The 27,762-nt window shown below is 51.2% G+C and overlaps 2 protein-coding genes across 13 annotated transcripts in view; both read right to left on the bottom strand.

The window, feature by feature from the left end:
• Nucleotides 1-717: 717 nt before the first annotated feature.
• On the bottom strand, nt 718-16,422 carry Myoz3 (myozenin 3). Of its 2 annotated transcripts, none has more exons than XM_075968590.1 (7): nt 16,140-16,422; nt 14,598-14,659; nt 8,415-8,569; nt 7,267-7,314; nt 7,011-7,182; nt 6,578-6,734; nt 718-3,533 (listed from the first exon to the last, which is right to left on the bottom strand). In XM_075968590.1, exons 2-7 carry the CDS (start codon nt 14,656-14,658, stop codon nt 3,365-3,367), a joined length of 762 nt encoding a protein of 253 aa, XP_075824705.1. In that variant the 5' UTR covers nt 14,659; nt 16,140-16,422; the 3' UTR covers nt 718-3,364. The 2 variants fall into 2 exon arrangements, with proteins under 2 accessions (XP_075824705.1, XP_075824704.1); XM_075968589.1 differs by having other exon boundaries at nt 3,275-3,533; nt 16,071-16,160.
• A 1,787-nt stretch (nt 16,423-18,209) lies between these two features.
• Synpo (synaptopodin) overlaps nt 18,210-27,762 on the bottom strand; it is a 53,897-nt gene continuing 44,344 nt past the window's right edge. For 6 of the 11 annotated variants that reach the window (XM_075968577.1, XM_075968579.1, XM_075968578.1 and 3 more), the window contains 2 exons: nt 24,709-27,095; nt 18,210-20,727 (listed from right to left, as the gene is read on the bottom strand). In XM_075968577.1, coding sequence (XP_075824692.1) covers nt 20,074-20,727; nt 24,709-27,095 — 3,041 coding nt within the window. In that variant the 3' untranslated portion in view covers nt 18,210-20,073. Of the gene's footprint in view, nt 20,728-22,818; nt 27,096-27,762 lie in introns of those variants that run through there. The other 5 variants (XM_075968585.1, XM_075968586.1, XM_075968584.1 and 2 more) reach the window with 1 other exon arrangement.

Here is a 27,762-nt window from a genome sequence, read left to right as displayed (position 1 = left end):
CAGCACCACTTGTTAAATATGCTTTCTTTTTTCCATTTGATATTTTTTGCTTCTTTATCAAAGATCAGGTGTTCGAAGATGTATGGATTGATATCCGGGTCTTCTATTCGGTTCCATTGGTCCTCCTGTCTGTTCTTATGCCAATACCAGGATGTTTTCAGTACTGTAGCTCTGTAGTAGAGTTTGAAGTCAGGGATTGTGATGCCTCCAGATACTTTTCGTCTTTTATACCACTGGAATACATGTGGAAACTTGTGGCTTAGCGTAATGAATTTGTCTGTAATATGAATTTATTTAGCTTTTTCAAATTTTTGGTGGGTCTAGGGACCAAAAGTAACTTTTTTTTTAAAAGAAGCGATCATTTTAATGGAATATATACAGAAAAGTGCATAAAATGCAGATGTACAACCAACTTAAATTGTTTTAAAGTAGACATCTGTGTAGCAGCCAGCCAGGTCTAGAAATAGAGACCTCCAATCACTCAAATCTACAAACCCTTCCCTCCAGAGTCACCACTATTTATGTTGTTTCTTTGCATAGTAACCATAAGGGTGTTTGTTTGGCTTGCCTTGCTCACCACTCTGCTTCTGAGAGGTACCTGTGTGGCTACATCTAACTACTAGTTCATGATCATTGCTGCCAACTCCGTCAGGCTTCTCAGTGTTGTGTTGGCTAGTCTTGGTACTTTATGTAAAGAAAAGGAGACAAAATTAGAGGTTTGTATGAAGGACTTGCTAGGTTCCCAAATTACTTTATTTGTTTTTTCAGGATCCAAAATGTCCTTATTGAATACCAGCACACGTAGTATGGTTCCATTAAAGACCAGTGGTTTACCTGTGGTCTGCAGGGATGGAGCAGAATACAGGAGTAGCAAAGTACATGGGTGTGCATGGGAGGGGCCATACTGAACAGACAGTGGTCATATTAAGTAGCAAGATTGACAGAAGAAGGGATAAGAACCTGCTTTAGAGTACAAGCTCCTGCCCTCCTAGGGTCTCTTCTGCACTGTCAGGTTTCCTTCCAGGGAGCCTCACAAACAAGCAAAGTCCTCCTCCTTTCCAGGTGGTCTATAGATTATGGAAACTTGGCTTTGAGTGACAGTCCCAAATCTAAGAAAAACACCAACTACAAGGAACTTCAAGATTCAGGCTACTGGTTCCCTGGAACCAGGAAGGGGAGGAAAACTCCACAGAGCAAAGAAAAGTACAGCCTGGCTAGGGGTTCCTGCTGGAAGGGACCTTACACACTCAGCTTCACACTGACCTGGAACCCTGCATCCGCACAGCCTGCTTTATAAATGGCATCCAATAGGAGCGGGCCCTGGGACTGTCCTGTATTGTGCTCCCAAGCCCTGCAGAAGACCTACACTTGTCTTTGCCTTAGAGATAAAGAAGCAGAGGCTCAGTGGGAAATGGCTTCCCCAAGTTCATGCCACTCAGAGTAAATCAAGGCCCATCTAATGGGGTGCCCCCAATCCCCACAATCACTTAAACTCTAAATCACAAGACGCAACACTGTTCCACAATGTTCCAGAATGAGTAGGCATCAACTCAGCTAGAGAAATGGGTGGAATCCTTGATGGGCCCTGATTCCTCCACCCTACTCTGCTCCAGACAACTCATTTCCCTTTAGAAACTGGATATCCGCATCTGTAGGACAGTATGGAGAGAACCACCAAGACCCTTTCACACATCGCTATCAGGAGTGGCATCCTCATCGTTTGAACTAGGATCTGTTCAGCAGGGAGGATGGGAAGGTGTAAGTTCCACTTTGTGTCTGTTCTGTAAAGGGTGTCACTGGCTGAGCCCCTTTTTTTCTTCCCTCCTCTTCTAAGCCTTGCCCCTTGTGGACTTCTGCTCTCCAGCCTCGCTCCAGGGCCCCACACAGCAACCAGTGAGGCCATTACTAGCCTTTTCTTCCTTTACACAATAGAGCCGCTGTCTCACTCCATCACAGCCTCTCCCGTCTCCAGAACACCTTACCTCTTCAATTCCCACCTCAACACATGCCAAAAAGCACCCTCTCTTCACTCCTTTCCTTGGTGGGCTCCCATTCCTTCTCTGAGATCTGGTTCAAGTCCTCTGGGAAGTTTCTGGAATCCCACCTACCCACCCAGGGTTCTTCTGTTCCATGACCCTTTGCTCTTTGCTTACAGGCCGGGCGATGGTGGCGCACGCCTTTAATCCCAGCACTCGGGAGGCAGAGGCAGGCAGATCTCTGGGAGTTCGAGACCAGCCTGGTCTACAGAGCTAGTTCCAGGACAGGCTCCAAAGCCACAGAGAAACCCTGTCTCGAAAAACCAACAAAAAACAAAAAAAAAAAAACAAAAACAAATCAACTGCCTTACAGATCTCGTCCCTATCATATCCTCTCAAGACCTTGGCCTGCCACTGTCTAGCAAGGAACAGATGTTTCAGATACACTGAGAACATGTGCAGACGAGAGCCAGCTGTGTCAGTGGAAAGTCATGGGGTGCACATCGGCTAATCAACACTTGGGAGAGGGAGGCAGAAGTATCAGGAGTTCAAGGTTGTCCTCAGCTACAGTTCATAGCCAGCCTTAGTTACAACATTTTTGTTTTTGTTTTGTTTTTGTTTGTTGTAAAGCTAGAGTCTTGTGTAGCCCAGACTGGCCTTAAAAATTCACTCTCTAGTCAAGGATGACCCAGACTTTCAGTCCTACCTCTATCTCCCAAGTGATTTCAGGCATACCCACTATGCCTGGTTTATGTGGTGCTAGGGATCAAACCCAGGACTCTGTGCGTGTTAGACAAACATCCTACAAACAGCTGCATTCCCAAGTTGCTCCTTCCTAATGGAACAGCCCACATATAGATGGCCTACTCCTGAGCCTTCTGTCATCAGGTGAGTGACAGCTGCTGGGACCAGGCAGAACAGGCTTGGGTATAGCTTCCTAAAGACACTCCATAGGCAACTTACACAGGCCACCTGGAGTGCTTGATACTAACTAACACCTATCACAGGCAGATCTGAGGCTGTGAGTCTAGAGCAGGTCCTGAATCCACATTAGATCCAATGGTTTGATGCATATCTGCTTTGAGGACTAGGGAACCCAGTGACCTTTGAAGTGCTATATTTAATGATGTTCACTGTGTGAATGAAGTCAGTCTGGCATGCTCACTTTGTAATCCTAGTGCTTAGAAGCTGAGGCAAGACCAGCCTGGGCTACACGTTAAGTTCCAGGCCAATCTAGGCTACAGGGCGAGATCCTGTCTCAGAGAGAGGAGGGGGAGAAAACTAAGAAAAAAAGAAAAAGGGAAAGAAAGAAAGGAGAAAGATAAGAAAGCAAGCAGGAGTCAAGATGAACATGATGGAGCCCAGGGATTTGGAGCTTCAGGATGAGGCTACAGCTCCTCAGACTCAGGGAGCTTCCGGACCCAGCCCTGAGCAACCCTGTTGAAACTCGGTCTGAGGCGGAGGAGTTCCAAGCCACTGAATGGCTCCGGGGCAAAGGGGAGGCCTGCTTGGAAAACAGTCTCCCCAACATGGGGTCCTCCAAATGGCACTGGGGTCCTGGAAAAGAGAAACAGGAAAGATGGGCTGTGTGAAAGGGGTAACACATGTGCTCACACCCAGCCTCTCTTGAGGCCTCGGTTTCCCCTTCTAGGCAGCAAAGATCTACACTATCATTAACTGGTCCTTGTTGAAGTAAGCGGGAAGTTTCTAGAAGTGGCCTACGCAAAGTTCTAGGCTCCCCTCCAGTCGGTGCCAGAAGGGAACAACACTGGAAGGTGGATTTCTCTTTCTCACTTTCCATTACGACAAAATACCCGCAACCCAGAGGACAGCTGACTTCAAGAAGGAGCAAAATGCCAGTGACAAGCAGAGCTCAGCCCTTCTCCCCCACACAAGCTGCCAAGGGTGAGAACGCTCAAGCTAAGGAAGAGGCAGGGACGAGCTCACATCATCTGCTGCTTTGGCTTGTGGGGAAATCGGTGCTTTTGCCTCCGAGGACAAATTAGCATAATCGTTTTTAACCTGAAAATATGTAAACTGTCACCCAGCAACTCTGTTTCTAAGCATATGGCTGGGGGAGGCTCCTGCATGCTCGCGTGAAGAAGCAGGCAGCAAGGCATGAACAAGCGGGAAGTAGCCCCGCACCCTCTGATGTAGGGGCACGAGCCAGCGACACGCAGAAACTCAAGGGAATCGTCTGTATGGGAGAGATGGGTTCCAAAAGCACAGTGGTGAGTGAAAAAAAGGCATGCTACAAAATGAAAGTATTCATATACACAGCAGGGCACACCCTTTGGTAAGTGGTGGTCAGCACAAATGATCTGGGATCATAGGACATCCTGACAACCACCGGCGTTATCACTGCAAAGGAATCGGGAGGGAGAGTGGCCAACAAAGAGATCCTGTCTTTACTTGAGAGTCATGCTCACCCGGAACTCTCCCAGATGTCCGTGCTTCTGTCCCTATGCTCTCCCTCATGTCTGCAATAAACTTTCCCCACCGCACCTAGGAGCAGCTATGCTCCTTTCCTGTCCTTTTTTATTCTATTTTTTTTATCTGGTGCAGAAACCTGGGGAAACCATGTTTCCGTCTCCTCTTTTCTCATTCACAGCTGCCTAATGCTGTATGTATTTTAAGCTTTTTGCTGGAGAGAGCAGTCCTAGGTATTGATCATAGGGCCTCATGCATGCTAGGCAAGTGCTCAATTCCTCAATTGCACCAGGCAGGGGTGACACACGCCTTTAATCCCAGCATTCAGGAGGCAAAGACAGGTGGATCTCTGAGTTTGAAGTCCAGCACAGCCAGGACTACACAGAGAAACCCTATCTCAAACAACAACAAAAGAATACAGAAAGCAGTATTCTTGTAGTTCCCCGGCAAGGGGGACTAGGTTCGCCTCTGGGTGGAATTGCAAACCTTGGCTAGGGTCGGGGATCCTGCCAGGGCAGTCCTACTGCTAGGCTACCCAAGCTTCGCCAGCAACAACTAAACCCTTTCTGGGGCAGGCTGGGCAATGTCTGAGCCCAGCAGGCTTCACGGCCATGACTAGGAGTCCAGAGTCCTGGCCTGGGCCCTGCCCGTCCACTAGAGAGCTATTCCTCCCCTGCCACCTCAGTTGCTCGCGCTGCTAGGAATGTACCTTAGCTGCCATTCTGAGACACGGGAGTGAGGCATACATCCAAGTCAGCCAGTCGGGAAGCTAGCTGCCAAGACTGAGCCTGCTGTGGTCGAGTAGCAGTGAGGGCCTCGGAGGGACAGCAATTCTGCTTGGTAGAGAGCTAAGGCTCTCACACCCATCTGCCCGGTCCTCCAACCAGTGCCCTCCTTACCTACTCAGCTGTTTAGAGCGGTCAAGTCCCTCTCTGCTGTGTATTCTCAAGGACCCCATCCTTCCATCCTTTCTCTCCCTAGGCCCTCCCACACAGTGCCTGTCTCTCAGACAACCTTCGTGTGTGGTCTCAGCAGGTACCAAGACTGCTGACTGGCTGCCTGGCTCTCTGAAGCCTTCTTGTTCTCATTTAGAGCTGCCCAGATCAGAGGACCACATTCAGAAGCAGCATCGAGACAGAAAAGACAACCAGCTGGTGCCCCTCTGCAGATCCGCCGCCATCTGGGACTGCCGATCTGCCGCTCTTCTTGCAGGCTCCCAGGGCGGAGTTCCTCCCGTTTCTGCCTCATTCTCCCATCCGCTTTCCCCATCATTTCTGCCTGTAAGCAGCAATCGCAGTAGCAACAATCGCAGTCGCAGCCCTAGAAGCAGCTGGCTCCTCGTCCCACAGAACCTTCGGCTAGGACCTCTCACGTTATCCCCACAGCAGCCTATGTACTAGGACCTCTCGCGTTATCCCCACAGCAGCCTATGTACTAGGACCTCTCGCGTTATCCCCACAGCAGCCTATGTACTGGGACCTCTCACGTTATCCCCACAGCAGCCTATGTACTGGGGAATGCTGCATTTTACAGGTGGAACAACAGAGGTGCAGAGAGGTTAAGTTACTTGTCCAAGGCCGCACAGCCAGGTCTGGAGTCTGCATCTAAGTATGCATTAAGATCACGCACTAAACCGTATAGGCCACTTCCTCAGCGGCCCCCAACTCATGCTATTTTCCACTTTCCACGGCCTCAAAGCCACCTTGTAGGCCTTTTCCATACTACTGGGGAAAAGAAAAGCAGGATAAGCCCAGAACCGGTGAGATCTGGAGGTGTCCCCAGAGAAGGACAGAGTTTGAGTTTGGATGTCCATTCCAGAGCTGAGTGGAGAGCAAGACAACCCAGACTTCTAGGACTTGATGCCCACACCCAGCGCTGCCCCTTCCTCTGGGGTCTTCTGTGCTGAGCAGGCTGTTCATATGCCTGAGTGTGATCTTTACAGAATGAGGGGAATCTGGTACTTGCAGCAACATGTAACGGAGGTGCGACATGTTCACCTTACACACACACACACACACACACACACACACACACACGTACACTTATTGAACACCTAATATGGGTGAGGCAGTGTTCTAGCAAGATCTCAGTAAATATCTGTAACGTGCTGGGGTTACAGCAAAAAGTACTCGGCCTCCCCACCCTTTACGTCCCACGCAGCCTGGCTTTACTTGTTGAAGTTGCGATAGTCGCGAACAATGGGGGTGATGCTGCCACTCGGGTAGTCTCGGTAGCTGACGAACTCCTGCCATGGACAACTGTAGCCTTTGGGGATGGCGGTGTGGTTGAACTTCTCGGGCGGGATGCCCTTCAGCGGTTCTGCATAGCCTGTGGGTGGAGTGGCGCTGGTGACAGGCACTGCCAGGGCTCCACCATCACCCCCACTCCTACCCCGCGGGTGAGAAAAGCCAGGGCAGGGAAGAGGAGTCAAGAGAGCGGAGGTAGGGGTGGGGTACGTGAGCCTCCCCATCCCACGACGCCGGGAGGGCTGCAACAGTGGGATTCAGCCTGCCCTGAGAAAGGGATTCGCTGTGTAACTAACCTGGGGAATTTGTTGCGATTCTTTGAGCCATCGGTGCCCCAGGACACAGGGCAGCAGCTCACCTGGTGCCAGGGCACTTGGACTACGGACCGACTCAACACCAGTCACTCCCGGGTGGGCCGTCCTGGGGTCCCCCGGTGACCCCTGGGAAACGTGGAGCTCCGAGCCGTGGTTCTGCTCCAAGCCATGGTTCTGCTCCGAGCGGTGGTTCTGCTCCTCTGGGCCATTGAGAACCTGAGCACAGGGGCGAGCACTCAGAAGCCATGGCCAGCCCGTCCCTTCCCGTAGCTGTCCCTTGGGAAAGGGGTCACTCCTCACCTGCGCTGCTCTGCCAGCCACTTTCCCTCGGGCACTTCCCGCCAGGATCTGTTGGGGGAAAATAAACAGGTAGGGACGCTCTGCTAAGCAAGAGACCAGGATTTTACTACCACCACCTGAGGAATGTGGAGGGAGAACGTAGGGTGTGGGGTGGGGAGGGGAGCTTGGGAATGTAGATGGTTTACAGGGATGACCCAATGCCTGTGATGCTGAAATATCGGTAGCACTCATTGCTACTGTAAATCTAGTCAGAATAAAACACTCTTGAGCCTCAGTTCCCTTCTGAGGGTGGTGGCTGTAGTGGTGGGGGTGACTGTGGTAGCATGGGGGGGGGGCAGTGATGGTGGTGATGTTCGTGGTGGAGGGTGATGATCACAGTTGTAGTGGTGATGGTGCCGGTGGTGGTGGTGGGGTGGTGGTGGGTGGTAATAGTATACTCATGGTATGATAATGGTGACATATTTCCTCATACCTGTAGAGCCCTTCCTTAGCAAGCACTATCGCAGGCACCTGACAAAGATGGCCATCTTGCCATCTCTCTCCTCCTCCCTCTTCCCCACTCCAGTAAGGTCCAGAAATTGAGTGATAAAGGGAGAAATGCCCCAGACTTGTTTAGTATTTTCCAAAATTACCCGCCACCAGAAAACCATTCTTTTGTTGTATTTTGAGGTAATATTACTTATGTAGCCCAGGTTGGGTTTGAACTTGCTCTGTAGCCAAGGACAGCCTTGAAACCCTGATCTCCTGCTCCCACCTCCCAGATGCCAGGATTACAGGTGTGTAGCACACTGGTTTTGTATGTTTCTGGGGATGGATGGAACCCAGGGCTTCTTGCATGCTAGGCAGGCACTTAACCAACTGAGTTACACCATGCCCCCTTATTCTTAACTTTGTCTCTCTGTCAGCCAATTCTACGGCCTTTTCCTTCTGTGTTTCGTACCTAAGATCAAACTGGTCTGAACTGCTTCTGACACTATGTAAACAGCCCAGTGCATAATCTAATGAGGGCTTGCAGGATACTCCACTCCACCCATCCCCCACCATCCACCATCCACAGGGATTCTCAGTCTGGTTCACTGTCTTTAGACTAACCACTGGCTTCCTTCTTGGCCTTGATTTCCCCAAGAGCACACGATGGCTTTACTCACACTCTGCAAACTTTCTGAAAGCTCAAAGGTAAACTTCTGCACCCGGCGCTGCCTCTTCTGAAAGAGGAGGGATCCCGGGTTGTTGCGGAGAGACAGCTCCTCTATCATCAGATCCTGAGGCACACTCAGCTTCTTCCCCAGGTCCAGTGAAGGGACTGTGGGAGAGGTCAGAGGGAGCTCTTACTGTCTGACCTCAAGGCAGCCCTGCCATTACTCCTGGGCAGCACCGAGCCTCACACTTGCCAGCACTGGGCATCATTGTTCTTTGGGTGTTTGGCATCTGCGGGTTAGAAGGCACCTCAGCGATTGGTGGGCACAGGCTCAATGATGCTCGATGCTGTTTTAGCTGTTCTTGGCCATTTATACTTACTCCACTGATTTCCTTTGCACCTCTTTGTCTATATTGGTAGTGAGAAAGGATGAGACTCTAAGGTTTTTTTGTTTTGATATGTTTTGTTGTTGTTTAAGGGAAACCACAATAAGAGACAGTAAAAGAAAGGGAAGACTTGACCAAAGCCATTGGGAGGATGGAGCAGCCATTCACCAAGATGGGGGGATGAAGGAGGAGATGGTTGTGGGGAAGATGAGAATTTGGCTTGAGACACATTCTTTAAATTTTGCTGATTTAATTATATTTATTTTGGGTTTTGGAGACAGGGTCTCACATAGCTCAGGCTGGCTTCAAACTTGCTATTTAGGTGAGGATGACCTTGAATGCTGATCTTCACTGACCTCCATCTCTTGAGTGCTGACATTATAGACATATATACCAACAAATCCACCTTGGTTGTTTTAGTTTTAAAAATTGTCTTTCAACATTATTAAAACAGCATAGGTTTTCAAGAAAGTTATAAAGTATAGATATAAGGAAAGAAAAATGCCACTCTCTCCCACCCAGAAATGTATGCCCCACTGTAAAACCCTTTCAATCACTATAGCAAAAGTGCTTTGTGATGTGATTTACCAAAGTTTCCTTTTTCCAAGTGAATACATTTGTGCTATTGGGTCGTTTTGTCCACCTGACACAAAGGGGGTCATCAGGGAAAAGGGAACCTCAATGGAGAAAATTACTACATTAGATTAGCCTGCAGGAAAATCTGTGGGACATTTTCTTGGTTGAGGTTGGAGGACCCAGCCCCCTGTGGGTGATCCCAACCCTGAGCAGGTGGACGCGGTGGTATAAGAAAGCAGTCTGCGCAAGCCATGAAGAGCAAGCCAGTAAATGGCATTCCTCCATGAGTTTCCTGTTCCTGCCTCCACATTCCCGCCCTGATTTTCCTCCATGACAGACTCGGATCAAGACATATAAACAAATAGACTTTTCTCTCCCTGAGTTGGTTAGAATAAATCACTAACCCACTTAGAGGATTTTCGGGGCCGCTGACTATCCTTAAGTGTTTGGGTCCCCCATTGCCTGTGCCTCCCTGAGAGCAAAAGACATAAGTATATATTTAACCAACAAAGGAAGCCTCTTGGAAGACATGGTGATGGCATGCTAAGGATGATAGTGGGAAAGGATTCTATGCAGGCAGCTTAGCTAACATAGCCAGTCTTCAACATCTGATGCAGGGTGGGGGTGTTGTTCAGTGGTAGAGCACTTGCCCAGCATGTAGAACCCTGAGGTCAATCTCCTCCAGCACAGGAAACACACACACACACACACACACACACACACACACACACGTACTACACACCTACACACAGAATAAAATCAGACATAGAGCCTCCTGTGTCAGGTGAATATAAATGACATTTTGAGCTGGGGAAACTGGATGAGATCAGGGAGAAAGCAAAACAGATCCAGAAAGCCAACGACTTCGTCCAATTTTGGTGGAGTAGAAAAATGCCCTTGAAACTTGGGGGGCGGGGCAGCAAGGAGGAACTGCAGAGAGGGCGCACCTGGCAACCACATCCTGAAAGATATCAAACCAGATGAGAGGTGAAGAGTGACCATCAGAGTTAACAAGTTGGGGTCATTGATGATCTCCCCTGGAGCAGTGACCATAGAGCATTTGGCTGTGAAAGTGTGACTGGAGAGGACCCAAGAGAAAACTGACAGTGGAACAAGGGGGCAATGAGCCAGAAAAAGGACGTAGGATGTTCGGGGAGGGCAGCTGTGCAGCTGTCTGGTTTCTTCAAACAAGAGAAGGAGATGGAAAAAGAAAGAAAAGGAGAGGGGCTGTTTTAGATTACATTTTAAAGAGACATGGCAACCAAATAAGAAGCACGCGCCTTCTCTTGGGTCCTGATTAAACTACAAATGGGGGCTGGAGAGATGGCCCAGCATTTAAGAACACTAACTTCTCTTGCAGAGGACCCAGGTTCAACTCCCGACACCCTAAAGGTAGCTCTCAATTATCTGTAATTCCAGTTCCTGGGTGGTGGTTGGGGGCATCTAACACCTTCTTCTCGCCATACAAGAACTGCATGAATGTGCTACTCATACATGCAGGCAAAAAACACTAGTGCACATAAAATACAAATAAATAAATCTTTTTTAAAAACCTTTTTTTGAGACAGCATTTTTCTGTGTAGCCTTGACTGTTCTGAAACTCAATCTGTAGACCACACTTTGCCTAGAACTCCGAGTTCTGCCTGCCTCTGCCTCCCGAGTGCTGGGATTAAAGGCGTGTGCCACCACCGTCCAGCTTTAAAACTTTAAAAAGTATTAAATTTAAGAAATCTAAATACAGACTAGTTCTTAGATGGCACTAAATCATTACTGCTGATTCTATTCAATGTGCTAATTATTTTTTGTGACAAACAGGGAATGTCACTTTTCTTCCTCTGGTTGTAGGAACTGGAGATAGAGGAGGTGTCATGCTCTTCAGGGAAGTGTCATATACTTTTGCCTCCTAATGCTGCGTGTCCCCTCCTCCTGTCTCTGCTCCTGATGCTGCATGGCCCCTCCTGTCTCTGCCTCCTGATGCTAGGGTTACAGGAACCTGCAGCCATGCTCAATGAATTTTACATGAATACTAGGGATTGGGACTCTGATCTCCCTTCTTGCATGGAAGTACTTTTCACCCACTGAACCATCCCCCTTGTCCCTATTGTCACTGTCAACAGTGACTATACCAAGCTGTATCCTCAGTCAGTCCTTCCGGTGCACAAGAGCACCCCGACTCTTCTTTCAAGGATCTCACCTAAGGCAAACTTTGGGGCCACCACGATGAACTGGTTGGATAAATATGACACATTGCAAACAATGATGTGCTTTGGAAGCTGGCGGAGGGGACGCAACAAGATAAATCATGCGAGGATGGAAAGAAACCTGTGGTCTGCTGCTAAGAAAAAAAGAAAGACCCTGGAGAACACGGTTCATGTACATGTGCATATAAAAATGGTGAACAGAAGAATCCACACCAGGATGCTGACAGTGGTTAGCCTATTCAAGTCGTTTCATTATGAAGAACTTTCAAACGCATTCATGTGCTATTTTGTTCAAATTGTTAAAAAAAAAAACAATTATTTTTTGGGTGTTTTGCCTGAATGTATGTCTGCACCACATGCATACAATACCCACAGAGGTAGGAAGAGAGTGTCAGATGCCCTAGACCTGGCGTTATAAACAGTTGTGAACCCCCAAATGGATTCTGGGAACTGAACCCCAGTCCTCTGGAAGAGCTGACAGAGCTTTTAACCAACTGAGCATTTCTCTGGCCACTTGTCTGGATATTTTAACTGGATGTGTTATTTACAAAAGCACAATAGAAGCAGCAGATCTGGGGACAGAGAGACCAACAGTCAAGTCTCAGCTTTGCTACCTACCAACCAGGACCACCTGGCCCCTCTGAGCCCTGCTTCTGTTTTGTAGAGCCGGAATGATAATATGCAACTTCAGGCTGTTGTGATGCTCAGGTAGCTTAATACATAAAAGCTTCTAGCACAGTGTCTATCCCATAGCATCCAGAAATAATGATAAGTGCTTTGATTGCTATTGCTTTTTTTGAGGGGTAGGGTTGAGACAGGGTTTCCTTGTGTAGCCCTGGCTGCCTTGGAACTTGTTCTGTAGACCAGGCTGGCCTCGAACTCAGAATTCTGCCTGCACTGCCTCCCAAGTGCTGGAATTAACGAGGTATGCCACCACTGCCCAGTGATTGCTATTGCTTTTCAATGGCTGCTTTAACTTGAAAATGGCATTAGTGTCTGTGACGGTTTCATGTTCACTATTTAAATCCCTGATCCCTAGTTGGTGGCACTGTGTAGGGTGGCTATGAAAACTTGAGGAAACAGGGTCTGCTGAAGGACTGTGTCACCTGAGGGCTGACTGTGAGAGAGCGTAGCATCACCCCACTTCCAGTGCTTTCTCTCTGCTTTCTGCTTGTGGTCGAAGATGTGATCTCTGGGCTTCCTGCTCCTGCTGCCTGCTGCTGTACCTTCCATCCATTATGGATTCTCCCTCTGGAGCTGTCAGTCCCAACAAACTCTTCCTTCTGCAAGCTGCCTTTGTCACTGGTTCTCATTATAGCAACAAAAGATAGCTAATACATGTCATAGCAATAATCATGTCTGGTATAAATTACGTTTGTTGATAGTTGGGGGGTCTGTAATTAATGTCAGGGACAAGAGACATAGAATTCAGCTGCATGGCTCCTCCAGTTTAAGCATCAATACTTCACAGTTTGCATATACAAGCGCGCAAAGTCATGGAGGATGTGTCTGGCAGTGTGAGTCAATGTTACACTGCATGCTTGTCTAGCATACATGAAGCCCTAAGTTTGATCTTCAGCACCCAAAAGGGGGGGAATCCCATGACAACAAAAAGAGACAAGAACACACAACGTAGGTTAAAAGACTAACTCACATATAAAGCCGTACAAGGCAGAGGTTACAGTTCAGTTGTTAGTGTTTGCTTAAATGTACTAGGCTCTGAGTTTGATTCCCAGTGCCACATAAAGCCAGACTGGAGGCTGGAAAGATGGCTCATTGAGTAAGAGCATGTATAAATATGAGGCTCTGAGTTCAAATCCCAGTACCCGTATGAGAAGCTGCACTCTTTAAACCCCAGCACCGCTAGAGGACAGAGACCAAGGGTCCTGTGGGCCTGCTAGCTAGTCAGTCTAGCTCCAGGCTCAGTGGGAGACCCTGGGTCAAAGAATAAGGTTGAAAACGATAGACCAGGACAACCAACGTCTTCTCCTGGCTTTTTTTGTGCATATGTGTGTGCACACGTACACACACACACACACATACACATACACACACGCATACACATACACACACGCATACACATACCCACTCATCTACCTGCTCCTGCCCACCCCTACCACATTGCACTCTCAAAGGTCATTGTCAGCAATATAGCAAGTTTGAGACCATCCTGAGATATATGGGACCCTGTCTCAAAAAAATATATATTTCTAAAAATAAATTGTAAGTCACACGACACAAGTGTTGAATCTGTCAGTCTCTGACCAAGACTGAGCAGCAAAGGAGCTCGGGAGCATTTATCAGAGTGTCTTTGTTGCCAAGTCCGTGCCAGTCATCTGGGCATTAGTCCAAAAGACAACAGTGTGGGCCCCGCGCCAGCTGCACCAAACCATAGTCCCAGGAGGTGATGCTGTGGGTCTGGATTTTAATCAGCAACACAGAGCCATTAAGGTCACACAAAAGCTTGAAACCCCCCACTAAGTTGAACTAATTTTTAGACTATTTGAAGTGCTCCAATAAATTCCATGCTTATAATGGGACTTCTCAAAGTGGCCTTGTAAAATCGCCAAGCATGGATCTTATGTGACTTATTCATAAAGTTGATCCACGTCTTAGTAAAATGGTTTGAGGCCAGCTGAGCCACCTTCCCTTCAGTCTCCCCATGCCCCAACACACATGAAATGGAACTGGGCTACCTGTCCTGTCTCCAGGCTTCAGTGAGACCCACAGTTGGGCTGAATCTGGAACCAAAGGGAGTCCTTGGAGCTCAGTTTGGTCTCAGAGAGGGCTGGGAACAGGGTGATCTTGGAACCAAGGATGTGGTTGGGGTTACTCAGCTGTTGTGGAGAAGGATAAGTTCACACAAAAGCCTCAGAAAGCATCCTAGCCCAAGGGCATACTCCAGAGAGGCATCTAGAGATTACTGTGGAACCGTCACTTGCTTGCCAGCCCTGAGACCAGCAGGCCTGAATGGCCATAACCTGAGGTCAAGGGGAGTCTGCGGAACATAGAGGGCTGAGTCTACCTTACCTGGCTCAGCAAGATCTCCTGTGACAGCCATCGCTGGCTCCTTCTGTTCCTTGGGGATCATCCTGTGGAGGAGAAACTCCCACAAATGGCTCAGGAAGCCTCCTTTCCGCCCGCCCCCCCAAACCTTCTCTTAGTCCTTTTCGCCCAGCCCCAGCCCCGAGCTGACCATAGTCACAAGCAAAGGCTAGAGGGGTTGAAGGGCATTTGAGGTCTGTATACGAAGGAGAAGACTGTGGGCTTAGAAGGTCACACAAATCAGAGGCCAGTGTTCTAGGAAATCACTCTCTTTAAGGGCTTCTCCCTAGGGCCCTGTCCCCAGGCCTGGGGCTTCAGGGGTGGGGAAATTAGGGCATCAGGCACGGTTGTCATCATGACCTAAGAGCTCTAACTGGAGGCTGGAAGAGGTTGGGGCATCATGAATCAAGTCAGGGCTACCCTGGGGTCTACACACTGGTACTTGGTCCTGAGGCTAGCCCAACAATATAGGAAAAACCATCATATCCTCCCCTGTCTCTACACCTTTGAGCTACTTCTATGGCAACAGAGTTATCTTTGGTAAATGCCAGTATAACCACCTCATTACCAGCTCCCCCTCTATAGCCCCCTTACACATTCCCCTTTCGGAAATCTGGCCCCTGCCCACCTGTCCTAACTCAGTTCCAAGCACCACCTCAAGGCCCCAGCCCTCAGCTGTCCCTACCTGGCATCTTGTCTCTTACTCTTCCTTCATCCCTCTCTTGCTTTCCAGGAATCTTGGAACTGATTCACAAATACAAGCCCCAGAGAACCTGTGTGAGTTCCCAACCCACTTTCCCTAACATGGGTCAGGAAAAGAAACCCAACCTTGAGTCCCTCATCCCCGCCTGACCCTGTGTACCCCTCTCCTTGGCTCCCAGATCTTTCTGTGCTCCATCTGTGTCCCCATACACAACAGGACCCTGGACACTGACTGAGCTAAGTCCAGTAGGCTCCCTTGACTTTCTCTGCATGTATGACCAAGTAATAAACAAGTAATCCACTAGCTCTGTGCCTCAGTTTCTCTTTTGTAATTTAACAGCACGGATTAGACTAAACCACAAGAATGGGTTTCAGGGTTATCCATGGACTTCTAAAACTGGATGCAAACCTGAGTATGTCTGCACACAGTTGAGGGTCACGAGATAATTGACAAGCGCCAACTATGACTTATCTGAGTTAGAACACCATAGTTCTCAGATCTGTCCCCAGAAAAACATTCACAGGATCTGAGCAGGGTCCCCCATTTACAGTCAGGGAGTTGTCTCTCTGCAGGCAGTGCCTATGATCCTGAAGACCAAGCAAAATCACTACCTCCCCTCATTTTTAACCCCAGCCTTCCCATTGGATGTCTAGGATCCTGGAGCTTATAATTCCCTTCCTCCTAATGCAGACCCTGGACTTCTGTGAGGCCCAACCCCCCACCCCCCAGATCACCTACAAGGCCCTGAAAATTACCTCATCTCCTCTGCCCACTCCCCCTAGGTCCCAAGAGCTCCCTGGAAGATGAGAGGATGATGCCTGTACCTGGTGGGGCCACAGTAGGTGGGAAGGAATGTCAGACCCTTAAGATTAACACCTCCGTCGGGGAGCTGGAGTTGTGTGGTCAGTGTCTAATGCAGTCTCCCTGGTCAGCGGTCAGTGAGCAGGGTGTGTCCTACAGCCAGTGCTGGCTTCAGCTGACAAGAATCACTCTCGCCTTCTCCGAGGGTCAGCCTTATTTCGGGCTGCAACAGGAGCCGGGGCCAGATGCGAAAAGCACTGGGCTCTGGGGAAGACAGGTGTCCCGGCAGCAGGCCCTTGCAAACAGAAGGGCTTGCACCCCCTGGCGTGGTCACATTCGAACTCTGGTGATTGGCTGCCTTCACTGGATCTTGGTAACAGCTGTATCCCTAGTATCTAGAGTAATGCCTAATAAAAATTCAACAAATGTTCGCTGCATAAATGAAGTAGGGATGGGCAGAGGAGTAAGTGAACAAATTCCCCACTATTTTTTCTTGGCTTTTCCTTTCTCTCTCCCTTCCTTCCTCCTCTCCCTCCCTCTTTCCTTCTCTCCTTTCCTCCCTCTTGCCTGCCTTCCCTCCCTTTCTCTTTCTCATCCTCCCTACTATCTTCTCATATTCTCTGAGTCTCTATCCATGGACTAAAAATAAATATGCCCGGACTCTATCTCCAAGGAGCTCAGCTAGCCCAGACTTGACCAGTAAAGCAGCCTTTGTGCTATCATCTCTCTAGCATTGCTCTGAAAGAGCTCAAGGAGCAGGGAACATGGTGCCAGCTCGGTGTGAAGCCTAGGAAGTCCTCCCAGAGGAAGACGCATTGGCACTGGATCTTGGAGGATGCAGGATTTGTGGGAGCCCACCAGGCAGAGGTGACCTGCAGGTGGAGGACAGATCTCTTGCAAAGACTGTGGAGGGTTTGGCAAATAGGAGCTGAGGGTGGTGCTGGGAGTTGAGGCCAGACAGGTGGGAAGAGGCCAGATTTCCAAAGGGAACTTGTGTTGCAAAAGGCTGATGAGGAGATTAAGCTGGCAGAAGGTGGTGGTCAAATTGACATTTTCCAGAGATAGCTGCTGTACACATACAGGGCTGAAAGGGGCCAGGCAGGGAGATTGTGTGGTAGCCAAAGAAAGATGGAGGGTAACTAACTTAGGGTGGAGACAGAAGCAGTGGGGAGGAGGAGAGGTTAATGAAGGGCACTTGAATAACGCCCGCATCTTGGAGATGGTCTGGAAATGCGAGGTGTGGGAAGGAAGGAGCAGGTGGGGGTGAGGTCGGATGGTGAGCTCATTCCATCAAGGATGAATTAGCTTAAGGTACTGAGTGCTGGACAGCAGGCGGTTACATACTGACTGCTCTCAGGATAGGTTCCAGCAGAAGTTATGACTTGTGAAAGGCACACAAGTCAATCCCAGGGAAGGGTGGGCACACAACAGGGTGGCGAGCACCTGAGTCCATCAGTGCAGATGGCCCCAGCGGCCTCTCTGACACCCATGTGGGGCAGCATCCTGGGCTCTGCTCTGAATGCAGCTTTCTGCCCCTTGGGTTTCTGGGTCCAGTCTCTGCTGGGCCTGAATCTAGAGGGTAGGGCTAAGGGATGACCTCATCTAAAAGTAGGAACACAATCACTCTTTCTGAACCAAGGTTGACCCATGAAAACTGGGTCCTTGATGACCCTGGTCTCACTATAGTTGCCTAAACTCACATGGAACCTCCCCTGGAGACTCTTGTCCCCACCCTGGAATCCTGAGTTCAATGAAGAAGTAGTAGCAGAGCGCTGGACCCTGCCTGAGGTTGGCTCTGCCCACTCCAGCCACAGCATTCTGTAGCAGCACCACTCCGAGCCACTACTTAGATCAACTCTCCCTTCACTCAAATGGGGAAACCGAGACATGGGGAAGGGGTGGTGTACTCAGATCCACCCAGCTAATCAATGACAGAATCTAGGCTTCAATTCAAGGATGCCTATGATCCCAGGTTTTTCCAGCTGTTCTTATGGTTTCCAAAATCCAAGACCATGTGGCTCAGATATTCTGTGGACTGATGTATGCTTGGGAAGAAGAAAAAGGCTTCCTGAAAGGCAAAAATGACACAGGAGGCAGAAGAATGAAGAAAGCATTTATTGCTCTGAATTCTACAAGAGGCATGAGGCAGGATACAGGCAAGCTCTAGTGTGTTAGAGACCATAAGGGAGAAGGCAGTCACCATGACAGAACAGCAGAAACAGAACTGTAGTTTCTCAAAGCTGCCTCCTGCTGGTTGTCTGAGGAAATGCAGGTAGAAGCTGATCTATGCCACAGCATCAGCTGGATGTTTAATAGTGTCTTCTCTGGGAGGCATCCCTAGCCTGGGACTTTTTAGCTACAAAGGATGCTGCAGCAGGTAGGAGCTTTGGTAAATGTATTCATTTATTGACTACGCTGAGTACACTCTCATCTTCCCAGTGGAGACAGGTTCCCAACCATGGCCATTACGAACCTCTCCTTTATTCCAATATACTTCATCCCAACTTTGACTTTATTCCACCCTAATCCCTAGCTTCCTCTAGGGAGTTCTAGATCATCCTGATGTGTGGGTAAATCTACTAAATACTCCAAATCACATCATCCCTTGCCTTTAACAACATCCTCCTGTTTTGTTTCACCTACGTATATTTGCACCTCATTGAACTACAGCACCTGAACCCCAAGGTTCTGAATTCTGAAGCTGATATTTTGAACCTCAATGGGTACCATCAGCCAACGATGAAAACCACAAAACTCAGCCACATCCTTCCCAGTGTCATTCTTGGGGACTGGAATCAGAGCCACTGAAGTTTAGGGGACCAACTCCTCAAGGCCACTGGGTATAGGCACAAGTTAGGCCAGAGTGAGATGTGAAAAAAATGAATATAGCAGTGCCCACTCTTCTGGGCCGAGGCCTGAAAGTGAAGGGAGGAGGCGTTTACTTGGTGGCCAGAAACACAGGCCCATACTGGTATGGCCCCTTGACTTCCCACCCAGGTTTATTGTCTCTGAATTCAAACTCTGTGGTCCTCCACCCTCAACCTCCCTTTCTAATACTATGGGATGCATTTCAGGATGAGAACCCTCCCCAATACCGGAGTCCCCTCTATGCATCCTGGCCATGGCTTACATATTCTGCAACGAGGACCTCTTTCCAATTAGGTAAGGCCAGGTGGGGGGCAGCCATGTAAGGCTCTCTTCTCTCCTCAGCTTTGAAAAACACCAGATTTCCCATGACCAGGCCCAGAAGGGCAGAGGTCTGGGGCTCCTGAGACCCATAGCCCCAGAGAACCCAGCACTTCACACACTGTTCTGCCCTGGCCATAGGGAGACCCCGGACACCCTGCGCTGGGGCAACAAAGGCAGCAGGGCAGAGCCTGGGGAAACTCTTCCAGCTCCTTCTCCCCAGAGGGGCCCAGCAGGGCACCTTGAGCTTGCCTGGGAGATCTCACTAAAGGTCACCAGATAAAAATAGGGCTAGTCTGAGAAGAGATGGAAAACAGTTGCTCCTGCCTGGAACTTGGTGCCAGGAGCCGGTGGTCAAGCCAGGGCCTGGGCATGGGTCACGGCCTAGGTTCTTTTCAACACCATACTTTGGCAGGCTGCTGGAGAACGGAGTGAAGAAGGCGCACGCTGCAGGCCCAAGGGTGGGGGGCATGGCTGCCTTCTCCAAGGCACGAGTGTGTGAATAGAAGGGGAAAATGTCTGGAGACTGCAGCGGCCAGAGCTGAGGGTCAGAGACAGGAGGCTCTCACTCAGGGTCACACAAAGGAATGGCAGAACCAAGGGCTAGAACCCAAGTTTGAGTGTCTAGCTACCTGGCCCCCAGGCCCAGAGCTCTCCTTCTCTGATCCTTCTCTGGAGCTGTCCAATGAGGTCAGACCCTTTGGGGTCCCGGTGCTGGGGTTCCCCAAGCTTGGTGCCTCTTTGGGCTCAGCCCTTCCAGGGTGGAAAACTTTAGGTGGTGCAGGAGGCCTCGGTGGGGAGACTACCACGCTTGAACCTCAGGCTGCCATTCCAGCCTCGAGGACAGATATTGTAGCCGAGGATGCCAGGCGACTTTAGCCCGGAGTCCTCAGAGTCGAGGGACACGTCGGAGTCTGTGGGCGAGCGGCGGTAGGGAAAAGGCCTGGACGGCGTGGCCTGAGGACTCTGGGGACTAGCGCAGGACGGAGGCCCGACCTGTAGCGGGCTCCGCGGGATGGGGGCGAAGGCGGCTCCGCGGAAGGCGCCTGCGGGGCGAGCCGGCTGCGGAGAGCGCATGCGCGGCGGCGGCCCCCGCGGCGGGGAAAAGGGCCGCAGGGGCTCGGCGGCCACTGGCCGCGGGGAGGCGCTCTTGCGCCGGGCCGCGTTGATGATGTTGCGCGCCAGAAGCGCCTGCAGCTGGCGGCTCGGGGGCCGCGCTTCGGCCTCCGGTCGCAGCGGGGAGACCGAGCGCTCGCTCCACGAGGGGGACATTGGTGGCGGCGGCGGCAGCGGCGGGGGGCTGCTCATGCTGCTCCGGTGACCCGGCTCCCACGGTCCCGGGCTCACCCAGCCGTCCAGGCTGCTGGGGGGCCGGGAAGCGCCGGGCGTCCAGGGCGGGGACGTGGGCAGGCTCTCGGGGCGGTCCTGGGGAGAGAGCAGAGAGGGCGAGGGGAAGGTTTAGTGCCAGGTCCTCCGAGTCAGGGTTTTGGAAAAGATTGAGTACGGTTGTCCATCATTCGGAGATCGGAAAGGTACCCAACAAAGTCAGGTAGTAGTGCCTGAAGTAAAAATACGGATGGTTCAACTCAATGCAGAAGTTTTAAAAGCCTTTGCTATCTGGGGTCAGCCCCTCCTTGCTTTGGATACAGGTTCCCTCACTTGGTGGAAGGGAATGGGCAAGCAATCGTCCAGCCCTTTAGCCTTCATCTTCCTCCTCTCTATAATGGGGTGTCCAGGAAGTCGCGAGGAAAGACCAGCTCATATGAAGGGACATTGCGTGCATTAGCACGTTCCTCGGAGGGAATTACTAAACAGAAACTACCGTAAGTAGAGATGGAAAAGACACAGCAGGCTAAGGTATGGGGCTGGTAGGCACAATGCACACAGCCACAGTGGGTGAGGACAGGTCCTTTTAAATGACTATAGTCTATGTTTAGTTTTGAACCATACGGTTGTTTTAGCTACTCAAAAAATATAACTACCGCTATTAAGATTGGACCTCATGAATCCTTTCAGCCCTTATGTTTCAAAGTTACCTCCTCACTTTATTTTCTTGGGGGCCCAGCAGGAGTAAATTCCTATTGGCGGGCAGAGACACAAAAGGAAGCCAAGCCTCTCATCTCTGGACAGCGTTCTTCCCTGTCTGCGCTTCTTGCCAACGTGGGCAGTGAGACTGGTTCTGCACAAAGCAGGTGGTGAAGGCATCTGCGGTGAAAAGCACTGTGCTGCTATGGTGGCAAATGCATTTCCCACCTATCTGAGTACTTATCCGTCTACGTGTTTTTTCCTCGTCTGTCATCTCTCACGTCTTCCAGTTAGGTCAGACCGGTTAGGACGTTGGCATTATTGCATTCATTTCGCTAGTGATGAAAATGAAGCCCAGTGTTCTGTGTGTGTGTTTCAAAGGCTACACCATGCTTAAACAGTGTTAAGGGGATTGAAAGCGGAGGGCTTGGGAATCCAGGCTAAACACACACACCTTAAACTATCCAGCTGTTGACCCCTATTCCAGAAATAAGTCGCTCGCCTGGGCTTTTGGTTGAGTCCACGTTCACTAGCAATCATCCGTTCGTCCCAGTCCCAAGCTATCAGGTCCAGTCAGTGACTTCATCCCAATCAAAGCCTATAATCAATCACCCACAAGATCCATGCGTTCACCCAGTCAGCCATCTGCCAGTCACCCTTTCAACCAATGTAGAGAATGTAGTCCCTCCCAATCAAAAGGAAACGAGAGGCAGACGGTATAAACTGTCCAATCACACGGCAGCAGTTGCTAGAAGAGTCCAACCTCTGTGTCCTTTCACTAAAAAGCACCTTTACGAAGAGCCAGAGAGGACCGATTGGAGGGATATAACGCTACAGTGACCTGTGGAGGCTTTTCCAGGATAGCCAATCTCATCGAGGGAGCAACTCAAGGCTCAGCACCAGGCCTCCTCTCCTCTTTATTCCAAGGGTCAGAGTCCCTGAGAGCTATTTTCTGTGTGTGACACGTCGCAGCTTGCAACCAGGTCACCCATGGGAGACATACCACAAGTTTATGGAGAACTTCAAGGGAGGTTCCTGCCCCTGGTGAGACAGGAAGGACTAGCGGCTGAGACCAATCTCAGAGCCAAAAGCCAATCAAGGGGCGCAGGCATGTCCCATTATCTAATGAGTGCTACAGACCCTATCAAAAAAAAGGGGGGGGAACCAATTTGGGCCGTAGAGCAGTGTGTTTCCTCTATCCTCAACACAGTTTGGGCTAGCCTCGGGAAAGAAGTGAAGGGAGGAAAACGCCCTCCTTTCCTAGACAGCCCATGGCTGACACCAACAGATGCAGACACACAGCAGGCACAGTAGCACACAGCACCCAAGGACACAACCTCACTCCTACGCACGCACGCGCGTACACACACACACACACACACACACACACACACACACGGCTGAGCGGTTCCACTTCACTTCCAGGACCCAATCAGGGCAGAGAGCCCCAGCCCGTGGCAGCAACAGCGCAGAAGAAAGAAGCAAGGCAGATAGATTTGAGACAGAGTGTATTGAGAACAGAAGACAGAACCAAGTGGCAAAGAGCTCAGCCCAGCGGCAAGAGCTACAGGACGGAGGACGGGCTTCTCCACTGCCACCCCCACCCTCACCCCAGGTACAAAAGAGCAGGGTCTCCTAGGGGCTCACTCTGTTCTGGGGAGACCTGAAGAAGCCAAGCTCACTCGCAGTTCCCACATGCATCCCCCTCTCCCGCTTGGATGAGCTCCCTGACAAGGCACCCCTGTTCCCATGGAGACAAGCCCAAAGCTCAGGAAAACTGCGCACTCAGCCAGCGCACTCAGCCCAGCACGGTCACCGCTTCCACCACCCCTGCCTCTCTGGGATCCCAGAAATAGGGCTGGGAAAGAGGAAGTGGGTGGTCCTAGCCCCAAGTCTTGGGAAGATTCCATCTAAATATGTCTTCTTGTGCCTGTATTCTCCACCCCCAACGAAGACTAGTTCGGTGGAGGGAGGGGCTGTACCATATCCAAAGAGGGGCAGGGAATGGTGATCTCAGGCTACCTGACTCGACACCCTCTGTATGAATGGGGAAACTGAGGCCCAAAGTGAACATCCAGTCAGAACTCTCATCTGAGCCCAATCTTTTCCTCAAAGCTCTAGGGTCTACCCTGTCCCTCTCTTCTGAGCTACCATGCCCTGGTCCAGCTGTCACCAGCTGATTCCAAGCTTAAGCTCGCCTTGTCCAGGCTTCTGACTGTGGCTTGCTGCAGTAGCTCATTCCACTGTACCTCACCAGGTCACACTCATCGAAAGCTAACTCCTGTGTCCCTCAGCAACAGCCCATCCTTTCTACTTTTTTTCTGCATGACAGTCCCCTTGCCTCTGAGACCTTTATTCCACTACACCAGCCTAGTCTCTCAATCTTCAGCCATTACCACAACTAGAAGACCCTGTGTCCATGAGAAAACTAAGGTCCAGAAAGGAAAAGTGAATTGGCCAAAGTCACCCAGCAAATGGAAGATACATGAGTCTAGAACATTCTTCCATTGCATCTCCCTGGGCCTGTGCTGTTGCACTGAGGTGGCTTGTTTTGGTCAGGGAGACCTTGGCTGAGGTCACTATATGACTCAAGGGTCACTCTCCTAACGTCTGCATAGCCCCCTCTAAAGGACATTCTTCTCAGGGATACCATGGGATGTCCCCTCACCCTAGAACAGTGAGGGCAAGGCAGTTGGAAACAGGTCTGAGGTCTGAGCCCAGGAGTTTCCCTCCCTGTGTAGTCAGGTCCTGGAGAGGGCATGGAGGCTGCAGAGTCTCAGAGGGCAGGAAGACAAGCATCAGAAAACAGTGATACGCTGAAGTCCACAGGCAGCAGAGGACTCAGGAGAGGAGGCAGAGCCAGGCAAAACTCTCTGAGGCAGTGGAGAGGAAATGTCCAGAAGGCAGAGGAGAAGAAACACCCTGTGGAGGTGAGAATCCAGAAGCAGGAAGCCAGATGCCAGGAGCCTGAGCCCTATGAGTAAGGCACAGCCAGAAGCCACTGTCTGTTACAGAAGTCCCCACGAGGAGCCCTCTGGGCCTTCGGCCAGCAAGACACTGCCATCAGGGTCCATCCCTGAAGCTTGCAAGGCCAGGGAAAGACTGTTTAACAGGACCCTCTCAGGGTAGTCTTACTCTATGACCCTCCGCACCACCCAGACAAGGAGTCTACACCCCTTTGTCTACAGCTCAGAGAGAGGAGATGGTCCACCCACGGTTGCATAGCTAGCTGTTGGCAACAGCCAGACCTTGATCCATGGGTGCCTATCTTCTCGCTAAGCCCCTAACCACATCCTGCCACATCTTCTCTCTGACCCTCTGAGAAGGAGGCAAGACAGGCACTGGGATGCGTTACTTGAAGCAGAAAGAAGGCTTCCACACCTGGGCCTCGATTCCAGCATTCCGGGTGGAGAAGGAAGGCCTGGGGGCCTGCTTGGCTCGGGGAGACCAGGCCCTGGAGGGAGACACGGGCGAGATGTCACTGCTGTAGGTGGGGCTCACAGCAGTGGGCTGGAGGCTGTCCTGGACAGGGACAGTGTAGAGGCCTGGGGAGGAGCGGGAAGCCCGAGGCAGAGCAGGAGATGGTGGTAGGCCTGCCCTAGGCAGGTTGGGCACCAGGTCCAGGGAGCTAGGCTTGGCTGGAGAGGCGGCACGTGGTGAGACAGTGCGGGACGGAGTGCGTGGTGAGGTGGAGCGGGATGAGGTCTTGGGAGGTTCCTTGACGGGAGACAGAGCATAGAGTGAAGGCCTCATCTGGTATGGCTGCTGCTTGGTAGGTTCTGGGCGCAGGACCCCATTCTCCGGCAGATAGCCGTGGTAGAGAGAGGCAGGCGGAGTCCGCGCTGGGCTTAGGGATGCCACTCGGAAGCCCCCAGGGGCATTAGTAGAATACTTCCAGGATGACGGCAGGGACATAGTAGGTGAAGGGCAGCGGGCCAATTCAGTGTGGCCTGCAGACTCTATGACATATTTCTCCATCCGCGACTGGCGGCGGGCATAGAGCTCAGCTCCCTTCCCTGAGGCCTCTGAGAGGTTCTGGTTGGGTGTGGGCTTCGGCTTAGCCTTAATACGGGGTGACTTGAGGCAGGAGGCCCACTCAGGGACAGTCTCCTCAGCGGCTGCAGGGCTGGCCCTGTCCCGAGCTATTGGTTCCTGCTGGAAATTGGAGGCCTCAGCTCCCAGGGCAAAAGGCTCATCTTCCATGCCCACCTCCCCATGGTCTCTCTGCCTCCGCTTCTCATCAGCTGTCTGCACTAGGTCCAGCAAGTCTGGATTCGGGGTCACCTTGGGCTTCTCCACGAAAGTGAACATTGATTTCCGGCTGCCTCGGCGGGCCATAGACTCTTCCAAAATGCCTGTCTTGTTGGCAGGGGCCACCTGGCTCTTCAGATGAGGTGGCTTGGGGTCAGAGCTGGGGTACAGAGTAGAATAAGAAGGAGGAGACCTAACCCGGGAAGCCACTGGGGCTGTTGACAAAGTCTCGGCATAGGTGGGGGGTGGGGTGAAGCTTCCTAAGGGGCGTCTCTCCAGGACTGGGCTTCGCTGCCCAACTAGCCTCCTTTCTACCATTGGGCTGCGGGACATCATGTGCCTTTGAGGCTGGGGACTCCTGTCCACCATGGAGGTAGTCGGGGGAGCCCAGGTCTTCTCTCCAAAATGTCGTCTTCCCATCATGGGGCTGTGTTCCACCTGGCTGGTACTCCCTGGTGACTGGATCCCAAAAGGCCGGGCCGTCCTGTTGACCACCGATGCGGGCTTGGCTAGCGTGAGATGCACTTCACTGTACACCTTGGTGGGCGTGGTGGGCATGGTGACAGCTGCACGTCCGGACGTCTCTTGCTCTGCTGACACCACTAGGTTGCTAGGCTGCACGTCAACGAGCAGGGAGCTGGACATGAGATCTGCTGCTGGTGGCCCAGAGCTGGAGAGGGGAGTGACCTCTCTAGAGAAGGTGCTGGTGGCAGGGGATGGAGCTGACACCTTATCAATCAGCAGAATGCTGGATCTCACCTCCCCTGCTGGCCCCTGGGGCTGCCCATCGGCACATGGAGTGCTGGGCTTGGAATCGGGCGTGCCATTTGTGGGATACTGGGCCTCAGATGAATTCTGTTGGACAGGGGTGACAGCAGCTGGGGGATTCTGATTCACATCGGTGGTGGGCTGGTTGTGGTGGCTGTTGGACGCTGGTGTGGTGAGTGTAGCATTGGGCGAGGAGAGGTTCTGGTTGATGTCTGCAGCTGGACTGTGTGCCTCTGTTGTTGGAGGGTTTGGTGAGGACTGTTCGGCCTCCCGGCTCTGGGACAGGTGGAGCCCATTAGCGGTTAGCAGGGCTGCATTCTCCTTTAAATAAACCACCAGTGGTACTTCTTCTTCCTCGCTGGCAACCTTCTCCAGATGTCGCAGGAGGCTGGCTTCCTCTGAGTAGCCTTCCATGATGTGGCCAGGGACCCCTCTGCTGGGACTTCGGGGGCTGGGATGCTTTGGAGAGCCTGGCTTGGGTGGAGATGGAGGTCTCAGACTGAGCCCTGGGGCATGGCCTGTAGGGTTCGAAGGATGCCCTGCTGGAAGAGCCTCTTGACTATGCTTTGGTGGCTTCTGGCCACGGCTCTCCAAGGTGAACTCGTTCACCCTCTGCCGGCGCCTGTTGAAGAGCTGGACCCCTCGGGAGTTGGAGCTGGGAGGGGTGGTCAGCTGGGCTGCGATCTGCTGGCTCCACGCCTTGGCCTCCTTCAGATCCTTTTCAGTGAAGCTAGTGCTCCGGCCTAAGGCTGCAGAGAGTACACAGGCCTAGTTAGCAAATGGGCGTACAGACAGTCAACACCAAGCCCTCCTACAGCCGACCATTTCTTTGAAATATGACCTTTGCCCGGTTTCCCAGAATCAGCTGTCATGAGGAGTCAAGGATGAAGCTGCTCAGATGTTCAGGACGGCCTGCCCATTCCACTGGACAGCCCGGGAAGGTTGCCAAGACAGTGCTTCTCCAAACTGAGTCACCCCACTAACTACATCTCCCATGGTCCCCCTGACCACCAGCCACTCTCACCCCTTGAGAATGTTTCTCATCATCTCTGCCTCTCTTCTACACTAGAGAAGGGGAAGTGGAAGAAAGACAGGGCCAAGTAAGGCGCCTTACACGCCTCAAGTGCAGGGAACATCCTTTTCCCTGACAGTGCGCCCTCCCTGGAGGGGCCTTGCTGTCTCGGGTCTTATCTCTGCTTTTCCTCCCTGGCACTCAACTGCTCTTTGAAATTCAAGTGTTTGCACATCTCCTAATTCATCTTCTCCCCTCAAACACAGCTCTGAGGGCCTCGCTTGATACGTTTTCCTCTCTGACTCCAATCCCGAGAACAGTGTTTGGTCTAAAGAGTCCCAAATGTGCAAAGCAACCCCAAAATACTTTCCATATGCCTTTCTGGGGGTCTTTTACACTCTCAA

The sequence above is a fragment of the Microtus pennsylvanicus genome, chromosome 4 (assembly GCF_037038515.1).
Source record: "Microtus pennsylvanicus isolate mMicPen1 chromosome 4, mMicPen1.hap1, whole genome shotgun sequence".
Classification (NCBI taxonomy): domain Eukaryota; kingdom Metazoa; phylum Chordata; class Mammalia; order Rodentia; family Cricetidae; genus Microtus; species Microtus pennsylvanicus.
Note: the sequence above shows the minus strand (reverse complement) of the source record. Positions and strands in the feature narration are given on the sequence as shown.